The sequence below is a fragment of the Chiloscyllium plagiosum genome, unplaced genomic scaffold (assembly GCF_037043375.1).
Source record: "Chiloscyllium plagiosum isolate Xiang-an unplaced genomic scaffold, Cpla_swu_hap1 HiC_scaffold_25, whole genome shotgun sequence".
In the NCBI taxonomy this organism is placed as follows: domain Eukaryota; kingdom Metazoa; phylum Chordata; class Chondrichthyes; order Orectolobiformes; family Hemiscylliidae; genus Chiloscyllium; species Chiloscyllium plagiosum.
The window spans coordinates 10,784,553-10,811,787 of NW_028270163.1; the positions used below are offsets into that span (position 1 = coordinate 10,784,553).

The window sequence follows — 27,235 nt, forward strand, 5'->3', positions numbered from 1 at the left end:
TTACTTTATTATTACGTTATTCTGATACAAATGTGGTCACAACTTAGATTATTATCTTGAATATTACAGTATGTTTGAATTAAAATTAATTCAGTACAAGAGGGGGCTGTTAAGCCCGAAAAGCCTCTTTGACGTTTATGCAATTTGTCTTAGTCCCTTATTTATTTTTCATATTCATCAAAATTTCCATTTGAATATATATATGGGTGGCATGGTGGCTCAGTGGTTAACACTGCTGCCTCATAGCACCAGGAACCCAGGTTTGATTCCAGCCTCGGGCAACTATGTGGAGTTTGCATGTTCTCTGCAGGTTAGATGAATTGACTATGCTAAAGTGCCCATTGTGTTCAGGGATGTGTAAGTTAGGTGTATTAGTAGGGGTAAATGTAGAGTAATAGGATAGGGGAATGGATCTGTATGGGTGTGGACTTGTTGGGCCTAATGGCCTGTTTCCACATTGTAGGGATTCTATTCTGTTCTATTCTATGAATATTACTATTACATCTGCTTTCATCACTCTTTCACGCAGTGTATTCTAGATCATTAACTTACTACTTAATAAAAAAAATCTCCAAATTGTTGCTCTCGCCAGTCATCATAAATCTTTGTCCTGTGGTTTCTGATCATCTTACCAGAGGAAACAACTTCTCCTTATTTACTCTAAATTGATTGATCATTTTAATTATCTGTTAATTTTCCCTGGAAGTAGAACAATCCTAGTTTCTCTGGTCTGTTCACATAATTGAAGTCCTTCATCTTTGGTACCATTCTAGTAATTCTCCTCAGCTGTCTCTAAGATACCTTCACTAAGGTTTGGTAAGGTTTCGGAGATATTAGAATTGTTTACAGTGCTACACTTCAGGCCAAACAGATATAAAGAAGAAGGCTTGAGCCAAGCCTTAGTCACGAGTAGACAGAAATACTACCAGAGTTAAAAGGCTAACATCTTGCAGCCACAGCGAACTGGAAAGGATCTCGCTATTCACATGAGGATCACTGTAGCTATTAGAATAGCACAATTACTGAGAGCTAATTGGGAAGAATAGTGTCTCCCAGTAACAGATCTGCTTCTTCAAATCCCATTAATGAGTCTGAAAGCTTGACCGGTCACTAAGATACTCCCTGAATCCTGCAGACATGTCTGCTTTCAGATGTTGGATTTGCCACATCTGCCATGGAAGATTGACTTAGTTCCAACATTCCATTGACGGATGCTTCATCTTATACTATATAGGACACAGAGGTAATGTGCTCCAAATTCACTTAGCTCGCACATATTAAATACATGCCTTACTTCTAAAGGTAGAATCATCCCAAGCCTTAGTTTGAATGCAGCACTAGTAATGTGCAGGACTTTGAGCATCAAACAGTACTTTGCATATGGAGACAAGTGAGTCTAGTCTGGAAATGAACCAGTATTAAAACTAATTGGATCCAGGCTCACTGTTCAAACAACCTGTTTTTGCTTTTTTGATATCTTTATACATCTGTAAATAAGCATTCAAGATTAAAGGTAGTCATGTAGAACAAATGTTAATCAAAAGTAATAGGTAAGAATCTACAAGTCATCAACTAGCTTTAATTGTACAAATCTGTGATTTGAGACTGAAGGAACACGGACAACTGTAATAAAGGAGCATTGCAACTGGAAAAGCTCAGTAAATGGTTACCAATGTTGAACACCTGAGTGTTACTTAATCAATTGACTTATAGAAATTTTTGGTTACATATAAATAGAATGAATAATACTCATCACTTTCTGTGGTGGATGTTCTAGCAACTGCTTTTTTGTTTTTCAAACTCACCTTGCTTTCATCCTCTACCTACTCCCATGTTCATTTTTCAATAAAGGCAAACAGTAAGGTAACTATGGTGACGTGTGACCCTGTCACTTTTTCATATTTGAAGTAGTCATTCCAGGAAAGGATAGCCAGACCGTTTCATTTAATGGATGAGAGCACTGATCAGAAATGAAAATGCATATTCCACAAATATAATACAAAACAAAAGATGCCCAATCAGTATTCAATGGCAACAGGTGACAAGCTCCAAGCTGTCAGAAGAGTCAGCAGGCAAGATGGAGAAAAGGTTCAATGTACTTGGCTGCAAAACTACCCATATTTTTAGTATCTGCTCAAATGCTTCATTATGAAATGCTTTCTAAACTACTTAGAAACAATAATACTGCAAACTTACTATTGCAAACCAGTTTCCTAAAATGTATGAGAAATGGCACTGTGATAGTTCTGTGTTTATTGTGTCATGTTCTCTTGATTCAGGTTTAGTCAGGTGAAGAATCTGATGGCATCCTTACCTCAGAAATTGCCATTCAAACCTTCACGTGAGTAACTATTTAGGTTTTACATATGAACATATGAAAGAATCTACCTTTTGTCCCTAAAAATATTAAAAAGACCATATCTTCACTGTCTTCTGTGGGGAGAGTTCCAAAGACTCATGACTCATTATAACAAAATTCTCACTATCCTTTTGTTAAATGAGCCATCCCTTTTTTAAAACAGTGATCTTTAGTTACAGATTCCCCCACAAATTTATAAATTCTTTCCACCTCCATTCTTCATGACCCAAGATGTTATATTTCAACTGAGATGCCTCTTACTGAACTAAACTTCAACACATACAAACCAAGTCTATCCAATCTCTCCTTGTAAGAGAACCTGTTCACTCCAGGTATTAATCAAATAAATCTTCTTTGAACTGCTTCCAATATATTTATATCCATCCTTTAATAAGGTGATCAATATTGTACAGTATTCCAGATGTGGCCTCTTAATGCCCTGTATAACTGAAGCAAAACTTTCCCACTTGTGTACTGAACCCTTTTCCAAAAGTGATTGCGTTCTATTTGCTTTTCTAATTACTTTTTAGTGATTCATGCACTGGGACACCCTGTTCCCTCTGAAATCTTTCACCATTTAGATAAAAATGTTTTTTCTTCCTGACAATGGACAATTTCACATTTTCCCACACTCTACTCAATTTGCCAATATTTCTGACCTATCTATATCACTTGGTAAACTCTGTGTTCTCTTCACCACTTTCCTACATATATTTGTGCCATCTGCCAATGTAGCACCCAGACCTGCCATCCATGCATAAAATTGTAAAAGGTTGGGGCACCAGCACTGATTGTTGTGGCACACTACTCACTACATCTTGTCAACAAGAAAATATCCCATTTTCACCTATTCTATGTCTCTCATTGGCTAGCCAGTTTTCTATCTATGCTGATATATTACCTCTACAGCATAAGCTTTTAATGTCCTTCGATGTACCACTTCTTGAATACCTTCTGGCAATCTAAGTCTGGAATATCTACTGTACCCCTTTATCCACAGCACATATTACTTAAAGAACTCCAAAAAAATGGTTTAAACATGAATTCAATTTTTAAAAATCTGCGTTTAATGAGGACCACGAAACTATTGTTGATGATTGTATGAAAAACCCATTTGGTTCACTAATGTCCTATGGGGAAGAAAACTATCATTCTTACCTAGTTTGATCTACATGTGACTCCAGACCCACAGCAATGTGGTTGACTTTTAACTGCCCTCTGGGCAATTAGGGATGGATACTAAATGCTGCCTAGCCAGTGATGCCCTCATCGCGTCACGAATAATTTCCCTTTCACAAAACCATGTTGTCTCTAGTTGATTATTTTGGAACTATTTCAAATGCTATGCTACAAAACTTAAATAGTGACTTCTAACATCTTTCTTAGGACAGATGTTAACCTAACTGGCCTGTAGCTACCTGCTTTCTGTGCCCCCCACCCCCCACCCCCATTGATTAAAGGAGTTGGTTTCACTGTTTTCCAAAAAATCCAACTTTCTCCAAATCTAAGGAATTTTGGAAAATTAGAATCAATGAACTAACTTTCTCACTCGTCACTGCTTTCAAGACTCTAGGATGAAATCCATCAGGAACCCAGCTCCAATGATCTGTTTAGTAGCATTTTTTCAGTGTTTGGGATTTTCTTGAAACTTTTTTTCCTCCCTTCCATTTATAGTTATTTCTATGATGCAACTAGTATCTTCTACAATGAAGACTGGTCCAAGTTACTTGTTCAATTCATCTGCCTTCTCCTTAATCTCCATCATTTAGTTACTTACTTTCTATAGGGCCAACACTCGGTTAACCTCATTTCTTTTCAAAATATCTACAGAAACTGATTTTTAATATTTTGAGTTTGCTTTTCCTCGTACTCTTAATTTTGCCCTCATAGTTTTTGGCTGTTTGGACAGAATATGAAAATCATCTGACTCTCCCACCATCTTTATATTTTTGTTTTCATTAACTTTGATACTAATATTTTTAGTTGACCATGGATGGCAGGTCCTCCTCTTGAATTTTTTTTCCTTTTTGTTGGAAAATATCTGCATATTGTATTGTGAAATATCCACTGAAATGTCTGCCATAGTATCTCTAATGGCTTAAACTATTTTAAGTGGCATCCTTTAATTTGCTTTCATGCCCTCAGAACTAGCCTTATTTTAAATTTAAAATTCTAGTCTTGGACATTCTCCTCCCTCAAAATCTTTGTGATTGTTCGCACCTAGAAGTGGGTTCACAATGATGTTATTAATTAATCCTATCCTTGCACAATTACAGGTTTGCTCACAGGCTCCAGAATATGTTGGAGAACTCATCTCAACTACCTTTGCCCATCCAATATAGTTTTGAAGGTCACTGGACTCGAAACTTTGGCTCTGCTTTCTCTCCACAGATGCTGCCAGACCGGCTGTATTTTACCAGCAATTTCTGTTTGTGTTTTTGATTCCCAACATTGGGATAATCATTGGTTTTTATTGCCACATCTCTTTCAGCCCACCTTCAAAAAGTTCTGCTCCATTCTAATCTATTTTTCTTGTTCACCAAGATTTTCCAGTCAATTTGTACCTTAAAATCCATAAGATTATTGCCAAATGTTTCTGACCAGTTCCCATTATTTTTTCCTCTAACTACATGGTACGATAGAGTACAGTTACAAACCCTTTAAGCCATTCATACAAGTGTCTTCCTCCCTTTATACATACTGGGGACAGATTTTGCACTGGCTAGACACTCATTTTGAGAGTATAGATGGGAATTGTGCATGCTGACCCTGCAAAATTCCATTTTGGCAGTCTCCAAAAAGAATTATTTAGGAAGTTGAATTTTTCTCCTGGAACCCTCTGTCTCTAGAAACAAATCTGAGACTTCAAGTGGTTCTAATTAAATTTTTAAAAATTACTTTAGGAAAAGTTAGACCTAGTCCAACTCCCGAGTAATAGATCAATCACTATTGTCCTACTCCCTCAGTAGAGAGTGGGAGACATTACTGGTGGTGGTTTAACCTAACAGTCATCATGCCTCAAGCAGGAGGAGAACTTGGAGAAAATGGGATCTTTATGATCTCAGCCAATGGCAACTACTGGATCATCCCCCTCCTACTGAGAATTCTTTTCCAACCCTGAATAGCGGTGCTCCAACTGGCAGGCATCACATCCTTCTGAATTCTCTCCACCTGAGAAGGAAAGACCAATACAGTTTCCAGAGAGAAGGTTGCCATAATGTATCTGGTAGTCTCCCCATGTGGTCTGGGAACTATGGGTTAAATGTCCTAATAATTAAAGTCAAAAATCACACAACATCAGGTTATCCTGTTAGACAATAACTCAGTGTCATGTGATTTTTGACTTTTGTCCACCCCAGACCAACATTGGCACCTCCACATAATAATTAGTTAGTTCATGCTGTCATTGACTATCTGCCTCTCATTAGCTAAGCCACTGTTATTCCTACTCCTCAAAGTATCCCAAGATAGCAGCTGCCATTAAAGCAGACCTCACCTCCCAGCCTGTAAATTTCTGAGGAGGTGCCCCGTGGAAAACTTGTATTTATTTTGTGCCTGATCACATTCTTCTTCATGTTCAATTAATTAATTCTAATTAATATGTATAAAACAATTGCAATATCTCACAAACAGCAAAGTTAGTTTATACAGCTTTCATGACATCAGGTTGGCCTAAAGCAGCCCATTAAATACTTGCTACCTAGATGCACCATGATGTCCCAATACAGAGGGGAACAATAGCCAAACATTAGTGACATTGATTACAGGCTAAATATTGATCAGGGCACCTGTTGCCTTGCATGACTTTTGTCTTAGGATCTTTCCATACATCCAAAAGTATATATTGTGCAACTTCTGAAGCATGTGTTTAATGGACACTGAATAGTGGATCATATCCTGATAAATGGTCTTTCCATACAACGCAACATGTTGTTTTTAAATAGTTTGGAGTTTACTCAGTGGTTAATTATATTGTTTGTGGATGAACCTACAGATACAGCTTCAACCAAACTGACCTCAGTACCTGGCTATGGATCCCGCCCACAAACAAGCTGCAGGAGGTAAGGCAGCAATATTTGAGCAAGAAAAACCTAAGATGAATGTTAATTAGATTCTTCCCCAGACAAGCTTTGCAATTGTTCCTGGATCAAATTCTTTTTTCTAAACTCCTGTTTGGATATCTCTCTCATTCTCTCCAGACTGCTTCAGTTGAAGCATCATTCAGTGTCCCTTGTGAGTCTCTGTAACTATGAATAACTTCTTCACTAACTTTCCAGTAGGAACTTTGCAGTGGAATGTTATTGTTAAAGGGACAGAGGTTAGCTAAAGCACTTCAACCTACTTAAAATCAACAAGTGTATGTTCTACAACTTAGATTTATTTTGCATTTCTCAGATTAAAAACATTTAAGCTGCATCACAGGACTATTACAAGGTTGCACTTGACACTGAGCCACCTAAAGTATGTTCAAAGAGGGGCTACCAATGTTTCTTAAAAATAAAGGAAGTACGACTACCAATGGTGGCATGATTTAGAAATGCTCAAGAGGACATAATTAGTGGAATGTAGAAATCCGGCAGAGATTTAAAAACAAGGATGAGAATTTTAAAATCGTATCATGCACAAGGCAACATAGGCCACTGAGCACATGTCAATTACAGTAGTTGAGTCTAGCAATAGCATAGGCATGTATAAGAATTTCAGCAACAGGTAAGCTATGGCAAGGACCAATGGGACGATGTTACAGAGGTGGAAAGATATCATACACAGTTGGAATCGTGAGTCTAAATATGACACTAAAATTCACACAAAGCTGAAGATTTTCTTTAATAATGTTGAATGATCTTAAATCTTCCACATATAATGTTGGGAAACATAAGGCTGAAACTGCTGTGTGATTTAAGTCCAGAGAAATTATATCCATCTCAGCTTCTTGTAGTTTTGTTGACATGAATGAACTGTGGAGACTTCCAAGTCTGAAAGCATAAACTTTCTCAGCTCTCATAATCTGCAAATTGGGAAGATTCATAAATTAATGTCCATACTGTTGGTGTTACAACATTTAAAGCCACTTGATTTGTTTTCAACTCAAAATAATTTAGTATTGAGCAACTTTTTTAAATTTAATTCAGAAAGCATCAGGGTTGAGTTCTAATGCAAGTTTAGTTTCTTTCTTAGGAAGAGTTCAGGGAATCAGTCACCTTTGGAGAGGATTTAGTTTGTGAATCTTCCCACATGGACAAAGGTAGCAACTATTAGAATATTAACATCCTCTAAATTTCCCTTCACTATTCCCAAAAGTGTTTCAGGATGCTGGATTTTGATTTTTTTTTCCTGAAAAAAATGAACTATTAGTTACAATTGCACCAAATAACTGGAGATGCAAATAGCTTGAACACCATACACATATTGATTGAATCCTTTGAACCCAAATCCTCACTACTTTTACACAGTAGAACCGTAAAATTTGCAGGTTTCTACCTTTTAAAAAAAAATCTCTGGTAGAATGCAAAATAGGATTTTTGTTTTATATAGGGTATTCCAGAACCTGAGGCTGTCCCAAAAGCATTGGAGAATCAATTAAGCACTTCTGAATTGTAGTCAGTGTTGTAATAGAAATAACACGATGGCTAGTTCACACATAACATAATCCCACAAACAATAATGGACAAGATTAATAGCTCCTCTGTTGCAGTAGTCATTTGGAACTCTGGCCATTTTTTTTTGGAGGGAAGACAGACAAAAGCTGGTGATGGTCCCCAGTTGCTGAGATGAGGCCACTATCTCACAAGGGGCAACTCACCCAAGTATTTGCCCGTCTTGCTATCTCCAGGCAGGGGATAATCAGACCAAAGAATCTATGGAATTTAACAGATAGGACAGAATGGGGTATGTTTATTAATGCCTCATTATAAAAATAGCACACTTGACAGTGCAGCCCTTTGTATTATACTAATGTCAACCTAAATTTCTCTCATCAACTTTTGGATTACCTTCCAACTCATATGATAGAACTCACCTATGAACCACAGGTAACAGAATGATTCGTAATAAAATGGCAAGTGGCGATATTTTTGACCACAGTTCAGACAAAGACTATACTAAAACTGGAGTGAAACAGCAGGTTACCAACAAACAGCTTTCTGTAGTATCATGGAATGGAGACCTTGATAATGGAGGAGCAAAGATGAGTAATCTGTATGGAAAGTTTGGACTAAACTGTAGTCTGTTTTACCATAAGCAAGCAACAATGGAATGATTGAACTTTGTGTAGTGTTGAAAGTTGGGTATAAAAGGAGTAATTTTGTAGAAACATCAAACAATGGCAAATTCTAGGAAATTGATTATCATTTTAAACCAGCACAGAATATTTGGTTTTACTACAAAGAATACTACAGAAGTTGATTGCTGTTCTGTAACACGTCAAACTTCAGTTGAAGGATCCATAATACAAAACAAGAATGAAGTTTTCACACCAGTGGGGAGGAGAAATTTACATTGTAAATTCATTGCTAGGTCAACACAAAGAATGATTCTAGCTTGCTAAATAACCACAGGTGCATGTAAGTAATCCAAACAAGGTTTTAATTATGTACAAATTCAGTATTTTTGGTGAGCACTAACGTTTCTTAACACAAGATTGTTATGGTACATACATGCATCAGAGTGATATGAAGTATTTTCCTGATGTTTATATAGTGATTAAAGGATCAACCAGAAACAATACAGGTCCAACACCAGCATTGCCATTAATTCTGTCACGTGCAACTCAAGAGAGAAAAGAAAGCACACAGAATACACAAATGTACACATTTAAGACTATGGCAATCTGGATGAAAATTGGTCAGTGAAATGCTTTGGTGAACTGTGGGAACTCAAAAGTACTATTCTCAAATACAGCAATCAAACAGAGATTGAAAATCACCTTGAGTGGTGATGTTACCATTAGTTTATCTTTTCATTCAACATAAATCATTATTGAATATGCTGCAAGTATTTGTTGACTTAATTTCACTTACCTTCGTCTGTCACAGATTATGCTGTAGTTTGTACATTTAGAATCACAATCTACATTTACACAGTAAAACAAAAATGTGCATGAGAAACAAATTAGTTAATTTTGAAGGCATGACCCAAATTAGCTTCAACTTGGCAATATTTGAGTGTATGTCATATTTCTAAACTGGATTTCACCAAAGCATATCTCATTCACTCATGTTTCACTTGCTGTTAAAGGAGTGGTCATTTCAAGAAATGAATGGATACTTGCTCTCAATTTTTGCTGAACCCAGTTCCACCCTCCAAACAAAAATCTGACCCTCTTTCCTTCCATAGCTGCAGAACAAGCTTTCTCCTTTTTCACTTGAAAAGAACAGATGGTTTCAAGAAAGTCTGCAGTTGGAATTGTAGTGGGAGATGCCACCTCACAACATTTTGCTTGGTTATCTTCATCACAGGCCATGATTTTCAGCATCCTGCTGCTTGTCAGAAAACTGGAGAAAGGTTCTGCTTAAATGTAATTCATGTTTTTAAAAAAATATAAATACCTAATTAAAAATGGGAACTTGCTGGGAAAAACATGGCAACAGGTTTAAATTAATTCTATAGCATCAAAATTAACTTTTGCTCATTTTCCTATTGTTTGCAAGAAGTGGGTGGCGGGGGGGTGAAGGCAGAAAAGGAATGTAATTATTCACAGTTTCAATTGAGTGAGTTTCCAGTTTCTGAAACTTTAACATTACCCTTTGCACTTAAAATTCATCAAAGCTAGTTTGTGTATATAGCGTTGGTTAATTTCCACATCGCGAATCAATGAACAGCCAATCCCTAGCCTTCACCTTGTGAACTCCTCCTACTGCAGATTCTATTCAAACCTTCAGTCAGGTTCAAGACAATGACACCTACTCTCAGATTTCAATTGTCAAACCTGCTTTCTCTTTATGCCATAGTTCCTTTGTCTCATCATTTACTAATTTCATTCATCAGAAACAAAAATATATTTTGGTTTAAAAAGTTAGACTTTGAATAATGAAAGATTGGTGATGTGGAACAATATTGAAGGGTAAAGTTCCTAAGATACTAAAGAAAGACTTTCAAAAACATGTGACTTCTCAAAGCACTTTATAGCTAAAATACCTTTTTGAAGTGTGGTCATTTGTTGGAATGCAGCAGTGAATTTGTGTCAAGCAAAATCTCACAAACAGCAATATGATATTGACCATATGACATTATTTGTGCTGCTGATTGTGTCCTGACCAAAACTGCTCAATTAGTAGTTGTGTGTGAATAAGGCCATTAAAAAATGACCAATAACAGTATTTTGTGTCAAGAGATGTAGAATATAAAAGGTTGAATAATGGTAAATCTATATAAACTCATTTAAAATTCACAGCTGGGAGTAGATACAGTTCTGAATTTACATTATAGAAAGGGTGTTGAGGCATTACTGTCCCTAGTAGGAGAAAATAGAAATAGTAAAGACTCACAAATACAAGAGTTTATGGTATGATTTTACACGTTTAAAATTTTGAAGGAATGAGACAAAAATTGCCTCTGCAAATGATGGAACGAGAGGACAGTTTCTTTGAAACAGACAAGTAAAACTTATCCCCAGAATGAGCATTTAAAAGCAGAAACCACAGGATAGATTTCCATATTTATCACCTTAGTGCTAAACATCACTTGAGTGTAGTGTAAAAAGCAAAAGTAGCAAGATGTCATGCCACTTAGCAGAACTTACCAATTCTTTACTTGCATTTTTTCCCAGTTAGTAATTACATAAGATTGCCCACTTGTCAATTTCAAGAATTGATTAATACAGTCTGAAGGAAAATGAGCCACAATGGATAGGAATCAATTGTGAGAAGGGGAAACACCAACTCAGACTAGCTGGATTGAAAGAGGTTTCTGTGCTGTAATTTTCATTGTAATATTCCAAATACTTCCAAGAGCAGTACAGATAACTGGATGCAAAAGATAATCCAATTTGTGAGAATAAATATTCTTTGGTTCTACTTGTTTAATTTTGTATTACTTAGTATTTGTATTGCTGTTACCAGGCTGATGTAAATAACAGCTCAGCTGCCAGTGGCAGATTGGTCATGTATCCATAAATGCTTTAAGTGAAATAAGATGACAAATTCAGAATTCCCACCAGTTGAGAACCACTCTATTAACAAAACCTGTGCAAATATCCACCTCTACATGGCATTGAACAAACATTTATCCCATTGCTGCTGTTGAATTGGGTTATAGTTTTTTTTGCTAAATTATATTGTATCTGCAAAGATAGATTAGCATTTTTTTACACAGTTGCTTTCCACATTAATCCTTCACTGCCTACATTTTACTGGATACTTTCCTTGTTTGCAATTGTATTAATTATAGTTGTAACTTCATCTATTCTCACATTTATAAACCATAGATAAGAGAAATCTCCCTCCCATTGTGTAGCAAAGCTGTGAATCATTTCTTTGTATAAAAGTAGTTTACAGATATACAGACAATGCAAAAAAGAAACAGTTTGTGTACAATTGTATTTCTGGAACTGCAAATTTGCTTTTGAAACAGAATTAAAGTTGCCTCCACATCTTTATAGTACAAACTAGCTTTAGAGCTAGTCCTGTAATAATTAATAAATACTGTCTGTGTATACAGTCGCTCCAGAATTGAAGAAGCCAGATCATTTGCCGCCCAGCACTTTGAAAAGTAGCACGACCATCAGATGGAACATTTCAACGAAACCGCTTGCTTAATTACAATCATGACAACGACAACAAAGAGAGCTGAAACACAAAGCCCGAGGAGGAAGCAATTGTTACTGGTCCAGATACCTCCGCTATGATGTACAACCAGTAAAACCAATTTTTTGATTTTAAAGTTTATTGGCTGAAACCAGGTATAGTGCTCATACCAGTTTCACTAGACTGGCAGAAACAGTCCGTACACAACTTTGCTCTGTAAGCTGAAAAAAATGTTGCCCAACACTATAAAAAAGATACAATTCAATTTACAAGGCTCTTGCTATCACAACTCCTGAAACATGGATCTTTACCCAAAATCATTCAGATCACTTACAACATCAAGACAGCCGTGCTAAAAATAAACTGAATTTGACTACTACAAACTGACCCAAGTCTGTGCTGTTTTATACAAATCTAGTCATTGCTATAAACAAAGCTTTTTAGTCATAAATGCAGACAGCAAGTTGGCTGCATCTGGTATGTGTTGTTAGAAGTCACGTCTGTGATACAATTCTGGGTCATAGTACTTGGTAACTACGACTCTGTTGGCAAACTTTCGGCCTGTTAGTGCTTGCATTGCTTTTTGGCAGTCTAGAGGAGAGATGAATTCTACAAATATCTGTTTACAAAAAGAAAAAAGTTTACAATTAAACTAAATAAGCTGGTTACTTGAGGTTCAACAACAAAAAAGCAAATCAGCATTGTAATAAAGTCTCTGTCTTGAATTATAGGTTAAGGCTATAGCACTAAATGCTTACTTTTTGTCTGTTCTTTCTGGACCACTGAAAAATTAAGTCTTTAGTTAGGTCTTTTCTTTAAAACTTTAAAGATTTCCTTTAGTTTTACTCTTGTAAATTCTGTTGACCAAAGTAGGTAATCTGGGGTGGCTAGAACACACATTTTTCCCTTCTAAGGCATATGCCTGCCTGGAAGAAACTTCTAAGCACTATGTCCAAGTTCTCTAGGTGCTCCTTACTGGTCTTTGCAGTTATTAGCATGTCATAAGGATTGGTGCTGAGTCAACTTCTCTTTGTCATTTATATAAATAATTTGGATGTGAGTATAGGAAGAATAGTGAGCAAGTTTGCAGATGACACCAAAATTGGTGGCGTAGTGCACAGTGATGGTGGTTATCTCAGACTACAATGGAACCATGATCAGATGGGCTGAGGAGTGACATACCGAGTTTAATTTAGATAAATGTGAGGTACTGCATTTTGGAAAGGCAAATCAGTGGAAAACTTAGACACTTTGCTGAACAAAGAGACCTTTGTGCAGGCTCAGTTCCTTGAAAGTGGAGTCACAGATAGGGTGGTGAAAGCGGTGTTTGCTTTTATTGGTCAGTTCATAGACTATAGGAGTTGGAATGTCATGTTGCGGTTGTACAGGACATTGGTTAAGCCACTTTTGGAATATTGCATTCAATTATGGTGTCCTTGCTATAGCAAAGATGTGAAAGTTGAAAGGGGTTGAAAAGATTTACAAGGAGTTTTGTGTGGTTGTAGGGTTTGAGCTATAGGGGGAGGCTGAATACTTTCCCTACAGCATCAGAAGCTGAGGGGGTGACCTGATAGAGTTTTATAAAATTATGAGGGGCAGGGATAGGGTGAAGAGCCAAGGTCTTTTTCCCAGGGTAAGGAAATCCAAAACTAGAGGGTATAGGTTTAGGATGAGAGGGGAAAGATTTTACAGAGATCCAAGGGTAACTTTTTCCACACAGAGGGTGGTACACGTATGGAAAGAATTGCCTGTGGAAGTGATGAAAGATGATTACAAATACAACATTTAAAAGGCATCTGGATGGGTACATTAATATGAAGAGTTTAGAAAGACATGGAAAAATTTGCTGACAAATGGGATTGGATTAATTTAAGATACTGGTCGGCATGGATGAGTTAGATCTACAAGATCTGTTTCCATGTTGTATGACTTTATGACTATCACTGCAGTTCCCAGTGGCTGCCTGTAGTTGCTACCAAGCATCAATGTGGAGGATCAGCCATGGTCATATTTAATGGCAGAGGACTGAATGGTCCAACTCTGCTCCTATTTTCAGTATTTCTATCTCCATCAATCGTTTAGTAATCTTCACACATCGCCTCCCTGGTAATCTGGCCAGCAGACATAAACTGTATGTAATATGACATCTTTGAATTCTTCTTTTCACTGGTAATTGTATCATCACGGAAGGAGTCAGGGTGGTGTGGGAATGGTAGAAGGTCAGGTACAGGTACCCTACTCTCAGTTAGAACTAGATTTTATGCTTTTTAACATATATAGACAAGAAATCCAGCCTTGATAATAAAACATATATACTTCCCAGATGAAACAATGTGTTGTCTGACGTGGGAGCCAAGGGCAACAAAGCACTTGATCAGAAACAGAATCTCCCTGGCAAGAATTTACCAACGAATCCAATTGGTCAGATAGGTGTATGTTAATTATATAGGATTTTGAGGCTTCAGATTCCTCTTTCTGTTGCTATTGGACTGAGCAAAGTAGAAGAAATCTTTGGTTCAATTCAGACATTCAAGGTAACTCCAAAATACTCTAATTCTAGTAATTTAGTTCAATTAATTCAGAATTAAGTCTAATTTCAACAGCAGCTTATTGGCTTGAGATTTCTGATTTATTCTGACTCTACAGAGCCTTTACCTTGCCACAGCCAGGCACTTCTAGTCCGTCCAGTGGTCGTGGGATTTCAATAGATTTCACAGTCCCATATTTGCTACACTCTTCTCTGATGTCCTCCAGAATTTCTTCATATTCCTCGTCATCAATGAGTTCATCTGGTGACACCATGTTTAACAGGCACAGCACATCAGTTGGAAGCCCTGTGTTCTGAGCTTGCATTGATGGAAGGCCTGGCACCTGCACAGTAACTGGTGTTTGAATAATGGCACTCTGCAACAGATAATAACGGATTTGCAGCAAATTAATGTTTTTCTCCTGAAACAAGCATCTGCAAATTCACCACATTATAGCTTTATGATTTGGGGGGGGGTGGTGGTGAGAGAGAGAATAAGGTTCCTTCATTCCTGCAAGTCTTCATCATTGCTGCTGAACATGCCAGATAACCATGATGGATGTAGAAAATAAAATGAAATAAAATACAATAAGATGACACTAGAAATAAAACAATAGCATCCTGATGCATATGTCAACTTTTACTAATAGTAATGATCATGCAGTCTAATCTGGAATCAATTGTGTGAAAAAAAATCCAATCTATACTGTGATGAATGTCCAGTTAATCAGTTTATAGTTCTGTTGAGATAATACAATTGATCAGAACTTCAATAGTCTTCATGGAAGTGTTGTGGATTCCTTAACGTCTCTGAATGCAAATGAGGCTGTGGTTTAATGTTATACCAAGATGATAGTATGTCAAGCGTAAACCACGTGCTTAAACCTGAGAGTATTTTACACCTATTTATCAATGGACACATGAAAGGTTTATCACCAACTGGAAGGAAATGCACTGAGTTTGGTTAATACAATAAAGATCACAGGATCCAATTTAGACCAAGAGACTGAATCTTGCAGCACGGGAGAGGTCACTCAGTTTACCATTTCTGTGCCAGCTGTGGACCCACTCACTATAAATTAGTCCTTTTAAATTACAGGTCCAATTGTCTTTTCAGAGTTTGGATGGAATCCATTACTCTTTCAGATTCTAGGTCGTAATAACTGTGTGCAAAAGAGCTAAGTTACCCTACAATTCCTTTGCCAATAACTTCAATTCTATGATGTATGGTTACAACACTCACCAGAGTTATTTTCACACTGCTTGCCCTATCAAAACACTAATTTTAAATAGCTTTATTAGGTTACCTTTTAACCTTCTCTGTTCAAAGAAAAAACAATCCCTGCTTCTCAAATCTTTCTATAAACTGCAGTCCCGCACCCCTGGTATTACTCTAGTAAAACTTCACGAAGTATTACATTCGTGGGTGTTAGCCAAAACAAATTAAATTTCAGTAAACTATGAAACAGCAACATTTTTCCCAGAGCATTATTAGTATGAGAAGTTGATGTTTTGTGATGTAAAGTGACTACTGAAATAGTCTTAGTTGACTTGCAGGCCTGGATAAACAGCTGAAATACACAGTGCCATATGGCTAGTTTATTATTAAATAATTGGCTATTTTGATCTTCTTAAAAAAAAATTTCAAAATGAATGACTCTATCAAGGAGAAATCAACACATTTCAGTAGCTCGTGCGTTACTAATGCTTAGAGATCTTAGATTCATGTTAAGAGGGCAGAAAACAAAAATGTTTAAAAGGAGCAGTGCAGTATGATTAGTATTCAGCTACTCTAGCAAACAGCTGGCACAAATATTTCTTCTATACATCCATAGCACTTACTTACTTAATGATATCCAGGCAGTTACCATAGTCCAGCAAGAAGCCATCAATCAAGCTAGTAGCTGTACTGTTGAGGTCAGGGGGCTACCATATTATGAAACTGTTTGCCAAGTGAAGGTGATACAGAGCCACGAAACATGTTAAGATTCACTGATGACAAATTTTCAGCAAGCACAACTGAAACCTTCAGACTGGAAGTTCTTAGTCTTCAGGGAAGGACAGACTTGGCCACAACAGTGAAACCCTTTTCCAAATTGAAAAGTTCGCTAACTACCATAATTTACAGATACTTGGTTAAGAAGATACATAGGCTGACAGTGGTGTATGCAATCTGGATTCAACAGAGAATCAGTATCTCAAAGGGAGAAAATCTGATTACTCTTAAACATTTCACTTTTGATTTTATAATTACTCAAGGAAGTATAAGATATAAAGTTAGCAATTAAACTAAACAGAAACATTAAACATTCTGGATTAGTGGTGCTAGAAGAGCACAGCAGTTCAGGCAGCATCCAAGGAGCACGAAATTGACGTTTCGGGCAAAAGCCTGAAGGGTGGAGAGATAAGCTAGAGGAGGGTGGGGGTGGGGAGAAAGTAGCATAGAGTACAATAGGTGAGTGGGGGAGGGGATGAAGGTGATAGGTCAGGGAGGAGAGGCCAATGCAACCCACAAATCCAAACCTAGTCATAAGGTCATTAAATCTTCTTTGAGAAAACATGACTTCCACTCAACATTTTATATTCGTGGCAACATGCCACATACACACAGTTTTTAGATACTGCTCAGTCACATTAAACTAACACAATCAATTTTAGTTCAAGCTTCATTTAATAATTGCTCAATTGTTGATTGCACTAACTGGGATAGCTACACCAAAATATAGGCTAGCACCCAAATAATATTTGATCTGCCTACATACTATTGGTTGTTATAGATCATAGAATCCCTACACTGTGGAAAGAGGCACTTTGTCTACACCAACCCTCTGAACAGCAACCCACCCAGACCCATTCCCCAACTATCCTATATTTACCCCTGACTAATGCACCTAACCTATACATCCCTGAACACTATGGGCAATTTAGCATGGCCAGTTCACCTAATCTGCACATCTTTGGATTGTGGGGGGAAACTGGAGGAAACCCATGCAGACATGGGGAGAACGTGCAAACTCCACACAGTCAGTCAGTCACCCGAACTGAAATTGAACCCGGATCCCTGGCACTGCGAGGCAGAGTGCTAACCACCCCAACCACTGAGCCACTGTGTCGGTGTTCAATCATTTAAACTTGATGTGAAGGTGGATGACAGTGAGAATACCAAACAATTCTGATCACAGTGCATGATAAACTAAAGCTGAGCATGGGCATGTAGTTCCTGGATATAGGGACTCAGGGCGAGAAAAGGAGACTGATAGTAAGTGTAGTTACATGATTGTGATTGGGAATGAAGCATCCATACCATAGGTTTTCAAAGCAGAAATAAATTATAACACAGTAAGGATGTCAGAAACAGGTTAACCTGGGATTGGTTTGGAATGACATCATGCTCGACACATATAGCCGGCCTAACAGACTGTTCCTGTGTTATATTCTATGTTCTATGGTTATCTATAGCAGCACAGTGGCTCAGTGGTTAGCACTGCTGTCTCACAGTATCATGTTATACCGTATCTCAAAGCTCATTCAAGATTAGAATTAGCCAACCCCATATTACAGCAAACAGAATGCTTTACAGTGATGCTGAAGTTGAATAAACGGTCAAAAGAGATGAGTAGACAAGCAGACTTGGCAATTTTACAAATAAGAGTTTGTTGTCCAACGGATAAGTTTCCTTACACTTTACGAAGGCCAGACCAACAAAGAAAGTAAAATTATAAATTAGTTACCGGATTGGCATTCTTCGCACCAACACTGGCTCTCTGCACTATAAGCTTCTTATCACCAAGCTGCATTCCATTCAACCCTGCGATGGCCTAAAAAGAACAGACGTTATTCACAGCAGGCAGAGGAGAAGGATATTTGATCAAGTGCATCAATTTTCGCATGTTTCAATATACACTTGCTTCCAAAGATGCTTAAACAATTGGGGAAGATTTCCTTTACAAACTCTATGTAGCACTCTGCAACCATGTTCTAAACAGTTTAAGATTTCATTATACATTGGCTAAAGTAAATCATCCCCAATGTCAGTTAAAAAATATGAATTCTGAAATCACAAACTGAGTTGTTAGAAGCAGTTTAACAGTACTGAATATTAGGCCTCAAACTACAGTTTTCACAAATAAATAGGTTTTTCTGTAGTTTAGATTTTACTGCCTCCCCATTTTGAATCCATTCCTTATTGACACTCTTCATAATGAACCTACCAAGAAGCAGGTAACTGAAATAGTGGGCTTCTCCACAACTCTGCAAGGATCAGCTGGTCGAAAGTAGACATACCTGAAGCCCTGGTGGAGACCCAGCAGAAAACTGATGAAATTCATCATGCTTATGTTTGGCAGGCTTGAGTGTTGGTCTCCACAGAAGTTTAAGCCTGCAACCAGAGATGCAATGTGATCCCAGGCTGTAAGAACCAAAAGGCTGGCCGACACCAAGCTCTCCTAGAAGCCAATGACTACGGTATCCCCTCAGGACAGTGGCCCACTTTCCCCTTTACCATGTGGCCCTCAGGAGACCCTGACTGCTTTATGTACATGGACCTGCACACTGAATGCATCAGCACAGAGAATAAAGTACACTAGACTGAGAATGACAGGTAAGATGCAATGCTTAGTTATTGAGTATCAATGCCTAAAGAGCAGAAAGCTGCTAATTGAAATCATCAACACTTCGCATACAGATGTTAATTTATATCAGTGATAAATTTATCATACAAACTGCATGCAACATATTAGATTGCTGATGCAGTTAGGGTTGGATCTTGTTGAAACCAGCTACCCATTCTTTTTCCTAAATCCTTCTGTTGTTAGCTTTTGTACCCTTGGAAAGAGATTTTAGAAAATCCCTGATCAACTGGTGAATTTGATCACAAACTTTACAAATTTACTTAAAGCCAGGGGGGCTGTATAACTCTGAAAAATTAGCTGACAATGGTCATTTTCATATTTCACCAGTTACAAAATAAGGATTTCCAACTCTTTTTGTTGTAAATGACAGCATTCATGCAAACTTACCAAGTGTAGTCAGCCGAAACAGAATTATGTGAACCAAAAGCTAAAAGTGATGAAGGATGCCACCCATCATGCAAAACGAGGTGAAAGGTAGAGAATGTAAAGCATGGTGTACACTATATAACACAACAATGCATTTACATTTAATCTCCAGTAACCACACAAGTTTTGAATACATGTGGGGACCATATAGTTAAAGTGAAGCATAGCAATCACAATTGCGCTCACAAACCTCCACCCCACCAAAAAATAAACACAAAAAGGCAATGCTAAAGCCAAGACACAAAGAGTGCTCTAAATAGATAACTCCTTTTGGGTGCAGCCACTCCAACAGGAAGCAATATATAGTGTAACAAAGCCAGTGCACCACAGAATGAGAAGTGGGTTAATACAGAATTACATGTCCACTTTTCTTAATTCTGATTTCTGTACTATGATCCTTTACTCAAAAAGAAGCTAAAGTACAAACCTTACTTTTTATCCAAAGCACCCCCAAGTTCGGTTTATTTTTAGGCCTACCATTATAAAAAGGTTGCATCTAGTTGACTAATAGTTAGCCTAAGAATCCGACCCCTCAATTATTTGAATTCTACAACTTCAAAGACCAGCTTGGTATTATTATAGACACATGATCAGCATAAATAATCCCATACAAGGTTAATTGAGAAAGATGTGCAGGTTAGGTGGATTGACCATGCTAAATTGCCCCATAGTGATCAGGGATGCGTCGGTTAGGTGCATTAGTTAGGTTAAATAGGGTAATAGAGTAATAGGGTAGGGGAACGGGTTTGGGTGGGATACTCTTCGGACGGTTGGTGTGGACTTGTTGGGCCGAAGGGCCTGTTTCCACACTGTAGGGATCTATCTATTCAAGAAAAAAGTTAATCAACTATACAATGAATTGACAATATATTTTTCTAAATATCCAAAACATGTCATTCCATTATATTCAGACATCTAACATGAAATGCCAGATGATATTAGAAGTGATATTAGAAATAAACTGAATGTGCTTTTTCTAATGCCAATAACATAGACAAGATCATACCTGATCAGTAACATTGACATCCACATATTCACAGAAGGCATAGCCTTTGGACAGAGATGTTGCACTGTCCTTCACTAGGTTAAAAGCTTTCAGAGGGCCAAATGAAGTCAGAAGTTCTTTCACCTGCAAACCAAATCAACAGTGCAATGACGAATGAGTAATTTTGAAGAAATTACAAAATAAAGTTTTAAAAACTGTACAAATTAGTGTCCAAGAATGGAAATAATAGATCAACCCTCTTAGGTACTGGCATAAGATGGTGGAAGAGAAAATTCAATAAACTCTCAATATGATTTTAAACATCAGCTGTCAGTTATATAGGCAGTCTGAAGTTTAAGAACAGGCCTGTAGTCAATACTTAGCATGAGGATAAGACATTTGAGTTGCATTAAAGGGGAAGAGATTTCCAGCTAAACAGCTGCCAGCACCAAGGCACTTTTACAAATTAAGCCACACCTAAATACTAATTCTACAAAAACAAAAATAGAAACTACCGTAAAAACTCAGGTCTGGCAGCATCTATGGAGATATAGTAGTTAACGCTTTGGGTCCAGTGACCCTTCTTCAGAACAGGTCACTAAATCTGAAACATTAACTCTGCTTTCTCTCCACACTTGCTGTCAGACCCACTGAGTTTTCCAACAATTTCTGATTACCAGCATCTGGTGTTTCTCCAATACAAAGACAAAGAACAAAATTAAACAATGTTGGCTACCTTTTGCTTATGTGTGATAAATACCAACTAGCTTAAAAAAGGACAAAGGTATTTCACACATAAACAACCACTCCATTAAAAAAAAACCTTTTCCTGACCAATTTATACAATCTAAAGTCACAGATTACAATCCATATGAACAAAACCTCCAAAAAACCTACTTGATTCTTGAAGCAATGAAGAATGCTAGTTGATAGACAAAATTCTATCAGCTAAGCCTCTCAGAAGTGATTTTCACAGCATAGATGATGAAATATGAAACCCTAAACAGACAGGACAATGTACCAAGGATGCATGCCTTCGGTTCAAACACAAGAACGATACAGCCAAAGATGTTCTAATAGTATAAGTCTAATCTGACTGTTGGCCTGTTCTTATACTTGCACTGATTCGCTAAACAAATTGGACAAGGGCCTAACTCCATTCATTTTTAACAAAGGGACATTTAAGCATTAAAAATGCATAAGGGTTTGGGCAGTAAATGACTCAAACAAGGGTGTACATTAAACCATACCACTGAAGCAGTTTGTATTGCTTTAAAAACTGATCTGCATAGACTATTAGATAAAGTATTAAGATACAATTTAAAATTCAAATGGGATACAATCCCAAGTATCACTCTGACACGCAGTCCCACCAAAACCATCTGACAATTTAATCATTTGGTTTCTGGCCCGAATATTGTGTATTTCTTCCTTCACACTCCAACATTTAAATCATCAACTTCTTCAAACTCAATGCTGACAAATATTTTAAAGCACTTATCAAAACAGTGAATAATCCCAGTGGAATGCATACAGAAAATTAACTGATTACCAAGTAATGAGAGAGGCTGGAGGCCAGAGTTCTGTTTTATTTGCTTGCTCCCAACTGTTCACAATATCATGCTCACTTCATGTTAACAAGTCGACATTTTCCTTAAGGAAACTCTAAGCTGAAGAGTTTTATCAATATCATTTCTTTATCACATTTATATCCGACAGGAGACAGCATGCTGCTATCTGTCAGCACCGTCCCTCAACCTGTTGTATTACCAGGTCTCTCCCACTCTTCTTCCTAGCAGAGATATTCTGTTTTGGCTAGTCAGTTAGATGAACAATGAAACTCTACATCAACAATCTGACTGAAAACCAGGCAGTTGCTCAAAATCTCAAACAATTACAGGATGCAGAATGAGACAATTTAGCTCATTGTTGCAGAGGGCTGAAATGAACAGACCATCTAATTTATTTCCTCTCATCTGCCCTTTACATACTTATCCAAACCCAGCTTATTCTGCTCCTATCAATTGCAAATACTGCATTCCAGATTCTCAAAGTATTAAAAATAACTGATGTACCTATTGGTTCTTTTGCCAATAACTTAAATCCTGTTCTCAACGCTTCCAGCAATGGATAGTTTCGGCCTAGCTATTTTATACAGGGCCTTTTGATTTTGAATATTTCGATCAAACCTCCCCTCAATACTCATTTCTAAGGAGAGCAGCACAGCTTCTCCAACCTATCAAAATAACTGAATGGCATTTTCTTGGAACCCTTCGTATATACCATTTTACTGAACCCTCTCTAAAGCCTCACATCCTTCTGAAAATGCAGTGCCCTCAGAATTGGGCACATTGTCCAAAGAAGGCTCCATTATAGGGTAACAAGTCTATTATGTGGCAATTCAATACTTTTGTAAGTCCATGTACATCAGATGCATCACCCTCCAATCCTCTATGTAACCTCAAAAAACTTAAGAGTTAAACACATTTACCCTCAACAAACACATGGTGACTTTCCTTAATTAATCCACTGGAGTCAGCTTCTTCATTCACTAGGACATCAGCTGTATCTTCTTCCTTGGTAAAGGCAGATGCAAGCTATTCATCCAATAACACAGCAATGCTCCATGCAAAAACCTCTATTTCTTCTCCCCAATTAGTCTCGTCCCTTCATTTTAGTACACTTAGATTCTTCTCAAACTTTCCCTTTGCTTCTTATTTTCTTTCATCTTCCCTGGGAGCTTTCTGTATTCAGCCTCATTTTCAGTTGTGCAGTAAACCCAGCAAGCCTTTTTCTTCTCCTTCCTATTTTAACTTGAGTGAAAGAGCTCTAGAATTGCTTCACATATTTTATTTTGTGAAATCACCTTGACTGTATCCAAATTATCTTATTACATTTCAATAAAATTGGCCCTCTTCAAATGTAGCGTTTTTACTATAGATTTTACTTCTTTCCGTAGCCAACTGAAGTGTGTTGAAATGATCAGTGTTTCCTAGATATTCTCCACTAGTACTGAATCTACTTCACAAACCTCATTCCCCATAATTGGAGCTCCTAATGCCTCCTTCTCTGTTGCACACATATTGATCAAGAAAATTCTACCAAGGACAATTCTGAAATTTTTCCCTGCACGTTATCAGTTAAAGTTTGAACACCATTTGAACTTAGAATCATAGTTGCCCATGCCGACCAGAATCCTAAATAAATCTATTTGCCTTTGTTTGGCCCATATCCCTCTAAATCCTTCCTACTAATATACCCATCCAGATGCCTTCTAAATGCTGTAGTTGTACCATCCCCCAGCACTTCCTCTGGCAGCTCGTTCTGTACACACACCAACCTCTGCATGAAAAAGCTGCCCCTTAGATCACTTTTAAATCTTTCCCCTCTCACCCAAAACCTATGCCCTCTAGTTCTGGACTCCCCCAACCCAGACAAAAGACCATAGCTGAAAATGTGTTGCTGGAAAAGCGCAGGTCAGGCAGCATCCAAGGGAACAGGAGAATCGACGTTTCGGGCATAAGCCCTTCTGCCCAAAACGTCGATTCTCCTGTTCCCTGGGTTCTGCCTGACCTGCTGCGCTTTTCCAGCAACACATTTTCAGCTCTGATCTCCAGCATCTGCAGACCTCACTTTCTCCTCAGAGAAAAGACCATGTCTATTTATCCTATCCATGCCCCTCATAATTTTATAAGCCTTTAATAAGGTCACACCTCAGCCTCTGATGCTCCAATGAAAACAGCTCCGGTTTATTCAGCCTCTCCCTATAGCTCAAACTCTCCAACCCTGGTAACATCCTTGTAAATCTTTTCTGAACCCTTTCAAGTTTCACAACATCCTTCCAATAGCAGGGAGACCAGAATTGCATGCAGTATTTCAATAGTGGCCTAACCAATGTCCCATGCAGCCACAAAATGACCTTCCAACTTCTATGCATAATCCACTGACCAATAACGCCAACCATACCAATAGTTTTCTTCACTATCTACCTGTGACTCCACTTTAAGGAACAATGAACCTGAACTCCAAGGTCTCTTTGCTCAGCAACATTCCCTAGGACCTTAGCATTAAGTGTATAATTTTCTTTCATATTTACTCTTTGATATCTTTCCAACTAGTTGGTGGCCTATAGAATATATTCAAGTGTAATGGCATCGCTACTGTATGAGCTGTCAATCACAATGGTGATTCCAAAAGTACTGAGAAGATGCATAAGACTTGGAAACGCCAACCAACAATTACTATAATCGCATGAGCACTTTACTTCTGTTAAAAATAAGGAAACTTCCTTTATACAATCAATGGTCTGGAACCAAAAACAGGTCCAACAGGAAAAGGACATTATTAAATTTAAAATGTAATCAGGATAGTTATATGATCAGACAAGAAATTGATTACAGATGAAAACACACTGGCTCAACTTAATAAAATTACAGAATTTCAGAAGTATTATTACCTTAGATTTAAATCTTGAAGAAAAACCAGGGCATTGAAATGAGCCCACAGGGTTATTATACAGCCAATTTATTTTAGACATGTTAATACCGCTATTGAAAACTGTCAGGAATTTCAGGAAATGCATTAACTTGTTATCCCAAAGGACACATTAAGGCATGTTTTATATTTTTTTTTGTCCTTTCACAGCACTGGAATTTGAACACCTCTCAAGGCACTCCCTTTACTAGGAGTCATACATCTTTCAGATGCTTTATCCTACATCAAAATGCCATCGAATTCCAGGTATTTTTATTTCTTTCAGAACTCTGGACTCCAGACATGTTTTTTTTAAATAAACAGAGGTCTTTTCAGTTCTTCATATTAACCCATTGAGGACTACCTGCACCAAAATCAATCATAGAATTTTCTCTCTAATTGCCCAAGAAATGTTCATGTGGCTTCCAATTGTGGCTTGATATTTTAAGGATTCAAAGTGATTGAAAAGTGAGGAAAACATTAAGAAAATCAACAGCATAAAATAAAACTGGTTCTCAAGGGGTTAATAAAGGCAATTGAGAAACTAGTCTCAAAGCTATCTCCCAAAACCAAAAAGGCTCCATAAAGCAACAGAAAACTTAATAGTTTAAACAATCCTCGACTATAAAAAGCTGGAAAAAAAGAAAAAGGAATAAAAACTCTTACCTCCCTCAGACACATATCATTGGTCTATGTGGACTATTTATACCACTCCTTAAAGTGGTTCATTCATTTGTACCAAAAACAAGATTATATTTGTTTTCTCTTTGTTTAGGTCTACCCTCAAAGCCAGCAAATGCTCCAAGGAAGGCTGGGCAGGTCCTAGAGTTGAGGGCAGAGCAGAGCAGCTGGCTCCGAGGGTATCCGAGTGCGGGACATGAGCTCTTACTTGCCTTGTCTTACAGGTTGGCATGGCAGCAGTAGATCAGTACTACTGAACAAACTATGCGCCAAGACTTACGATCTTACAGGCCCCTAGCTGGGGACAAAGTGGGGGAACAAAAATGAAAGAGCCATGAGTATCAACCAGCAGTGACTACAAAGGAAGGAGTCAGTATAATACTGGCTCATAAATTTAGAATTAGAAAATAAAACTCCCTGTTCTCATTAAACCGTGCATTTCAGACTAATGTCGAAAATCAATTACAAATTTAATACCCATTTCTCCAATTGTCCCCCCGCCCCGAGTTTTAGGTGAGGGTTAAGACAGCTAAAGAATTTAATAAGTGTTGCCCAGGATCATATCATGTTTTTAACTTTACAAAATATTTGAAATGTATTAAATATTTAGGTTGGAATTAGGAAGCAAATGTGCACTTTAAGCAAAGGTTTGCTATGAACACAATTGGACTATCCAGTGAAGAGAGTTACCTGAAGAAACTAAAAAAATGTACTTGTGCAAGGCACATACATTAGGGCTTGAAATTAATACTGATCCAGTTCTTGCACATGGAAAAGTAAATTCAAAGTTTTTTTTAAAATACAGCAGTCACTGTGCAAACTTCCACCTGTCAATTAATAAATTCTACATGAAGCTGAACAGTGTTGGGTTCTTAAAAGACTTGAGAGTTCTTGTATTTAAAGCCTCAAATCTGTGGCTTACACTCAGTCATTACAATCAGTTGCCAATCCATTTGGGCACTGGTACAATCATTTCACTTCCAGCTTTGAATTTACTTGCAACAGTTAGAATCTAGTGCATGCATTAAATTATTCTTTCAGACTATCAAAATTAATTTTGTATATTTGTATTCATAAAAACTTGCATATAATCCAGTCTAAAGGAGGGGAAAAAAGTCAGAAGGTGCTTAAAATCATTCACGTATTTTTTAAAAAATTTATAAACAAAAATAGATGTGCTGGTCAGGATTGTAAGTACAAGTGGATCCAACAATTAATTTTCAGCCCAAAGACTAAAGTGCCCTTTGCCCACCTCTATTTTAAATTAAAAGGACTATTCAATAAAAAAAAACTTGATATGATCCTTCAAGGGCAATTTTATAGTAAAAGCAAGCTTGAACTACACAAATTTATCAAGTGTTTTTAACACTACATATCATAAGTATAGAAAGTGACTGTAATTTCATCTCA

The 27,235-nt window shown here is 37.4% G+C and overlaps 2 protein-coding genes across 7 annotated transcripts in view; one reads left to right on the forward strand and one right to left on the reverse strand.

The window, feature by feature from the left end:
• Window positions 1–12,153, forward strand: part of LOC122562015 (uncharacterized) — a 71,672-nt gene extending 59,519 nt beyond the window's left edge. For all 3 annotated transcript variants that reach the window (XM_043714410.2, XM_043714414.2, XM_088000450.1), the window contains 3 exons: window positions 2,280–2,341; window positions 6,354–6,420; window positions 12,017–12,153. In XM_043714410.2, the coding sequence (XP_043570345.2) occupies window positions 2,280–2,341; window positions 6,354–6,420; window positions 12,017–12,071 (184 nt within the window). In that variant the 3' untranslated portion in view covers window positions 12,072–12,153. The remainder of the gene's footprint in view (window positions 1–2,279; window positions 2,342–6,353; window positions 6,421–12,016) is intronic.
• Window positions 8,924–27,235, reverse strand: part of LOC122562014 (splicing factor U2AF 65 kDa subunit-like) — a 54,322-nt gene continuing 36,010 nt past the window's right edge. For all 4 annotated transcript variants that reach the window (XM_088000449.1, XM_043714407.2, XM_043714409.2 and 1 more), the window contains exons 8-11: window positions 20,693–20,815; window positions 18,361–18,447; window positions 14,758–15,006; window positions 8,924–12,721 (exon numbers count right to left, since the gene is read on the reverse strand). In XM_088000449.1, the coding sequence (XP_087856575.1) occupies window positions 12,590–12,721; window positions 14,758–15,006; window positions 18,361–18,447; window positions 20,693–20,815 (591 nt within the window). In that variant the 3' untranslated portion in view covers window positions 8,924–12,589. The remainder of the gene's footprint in view (window positions 12,722–14,757; window positions 15,007–18,360; window positions 18,448–20,692; window positions 20,816–27,235) is intronic.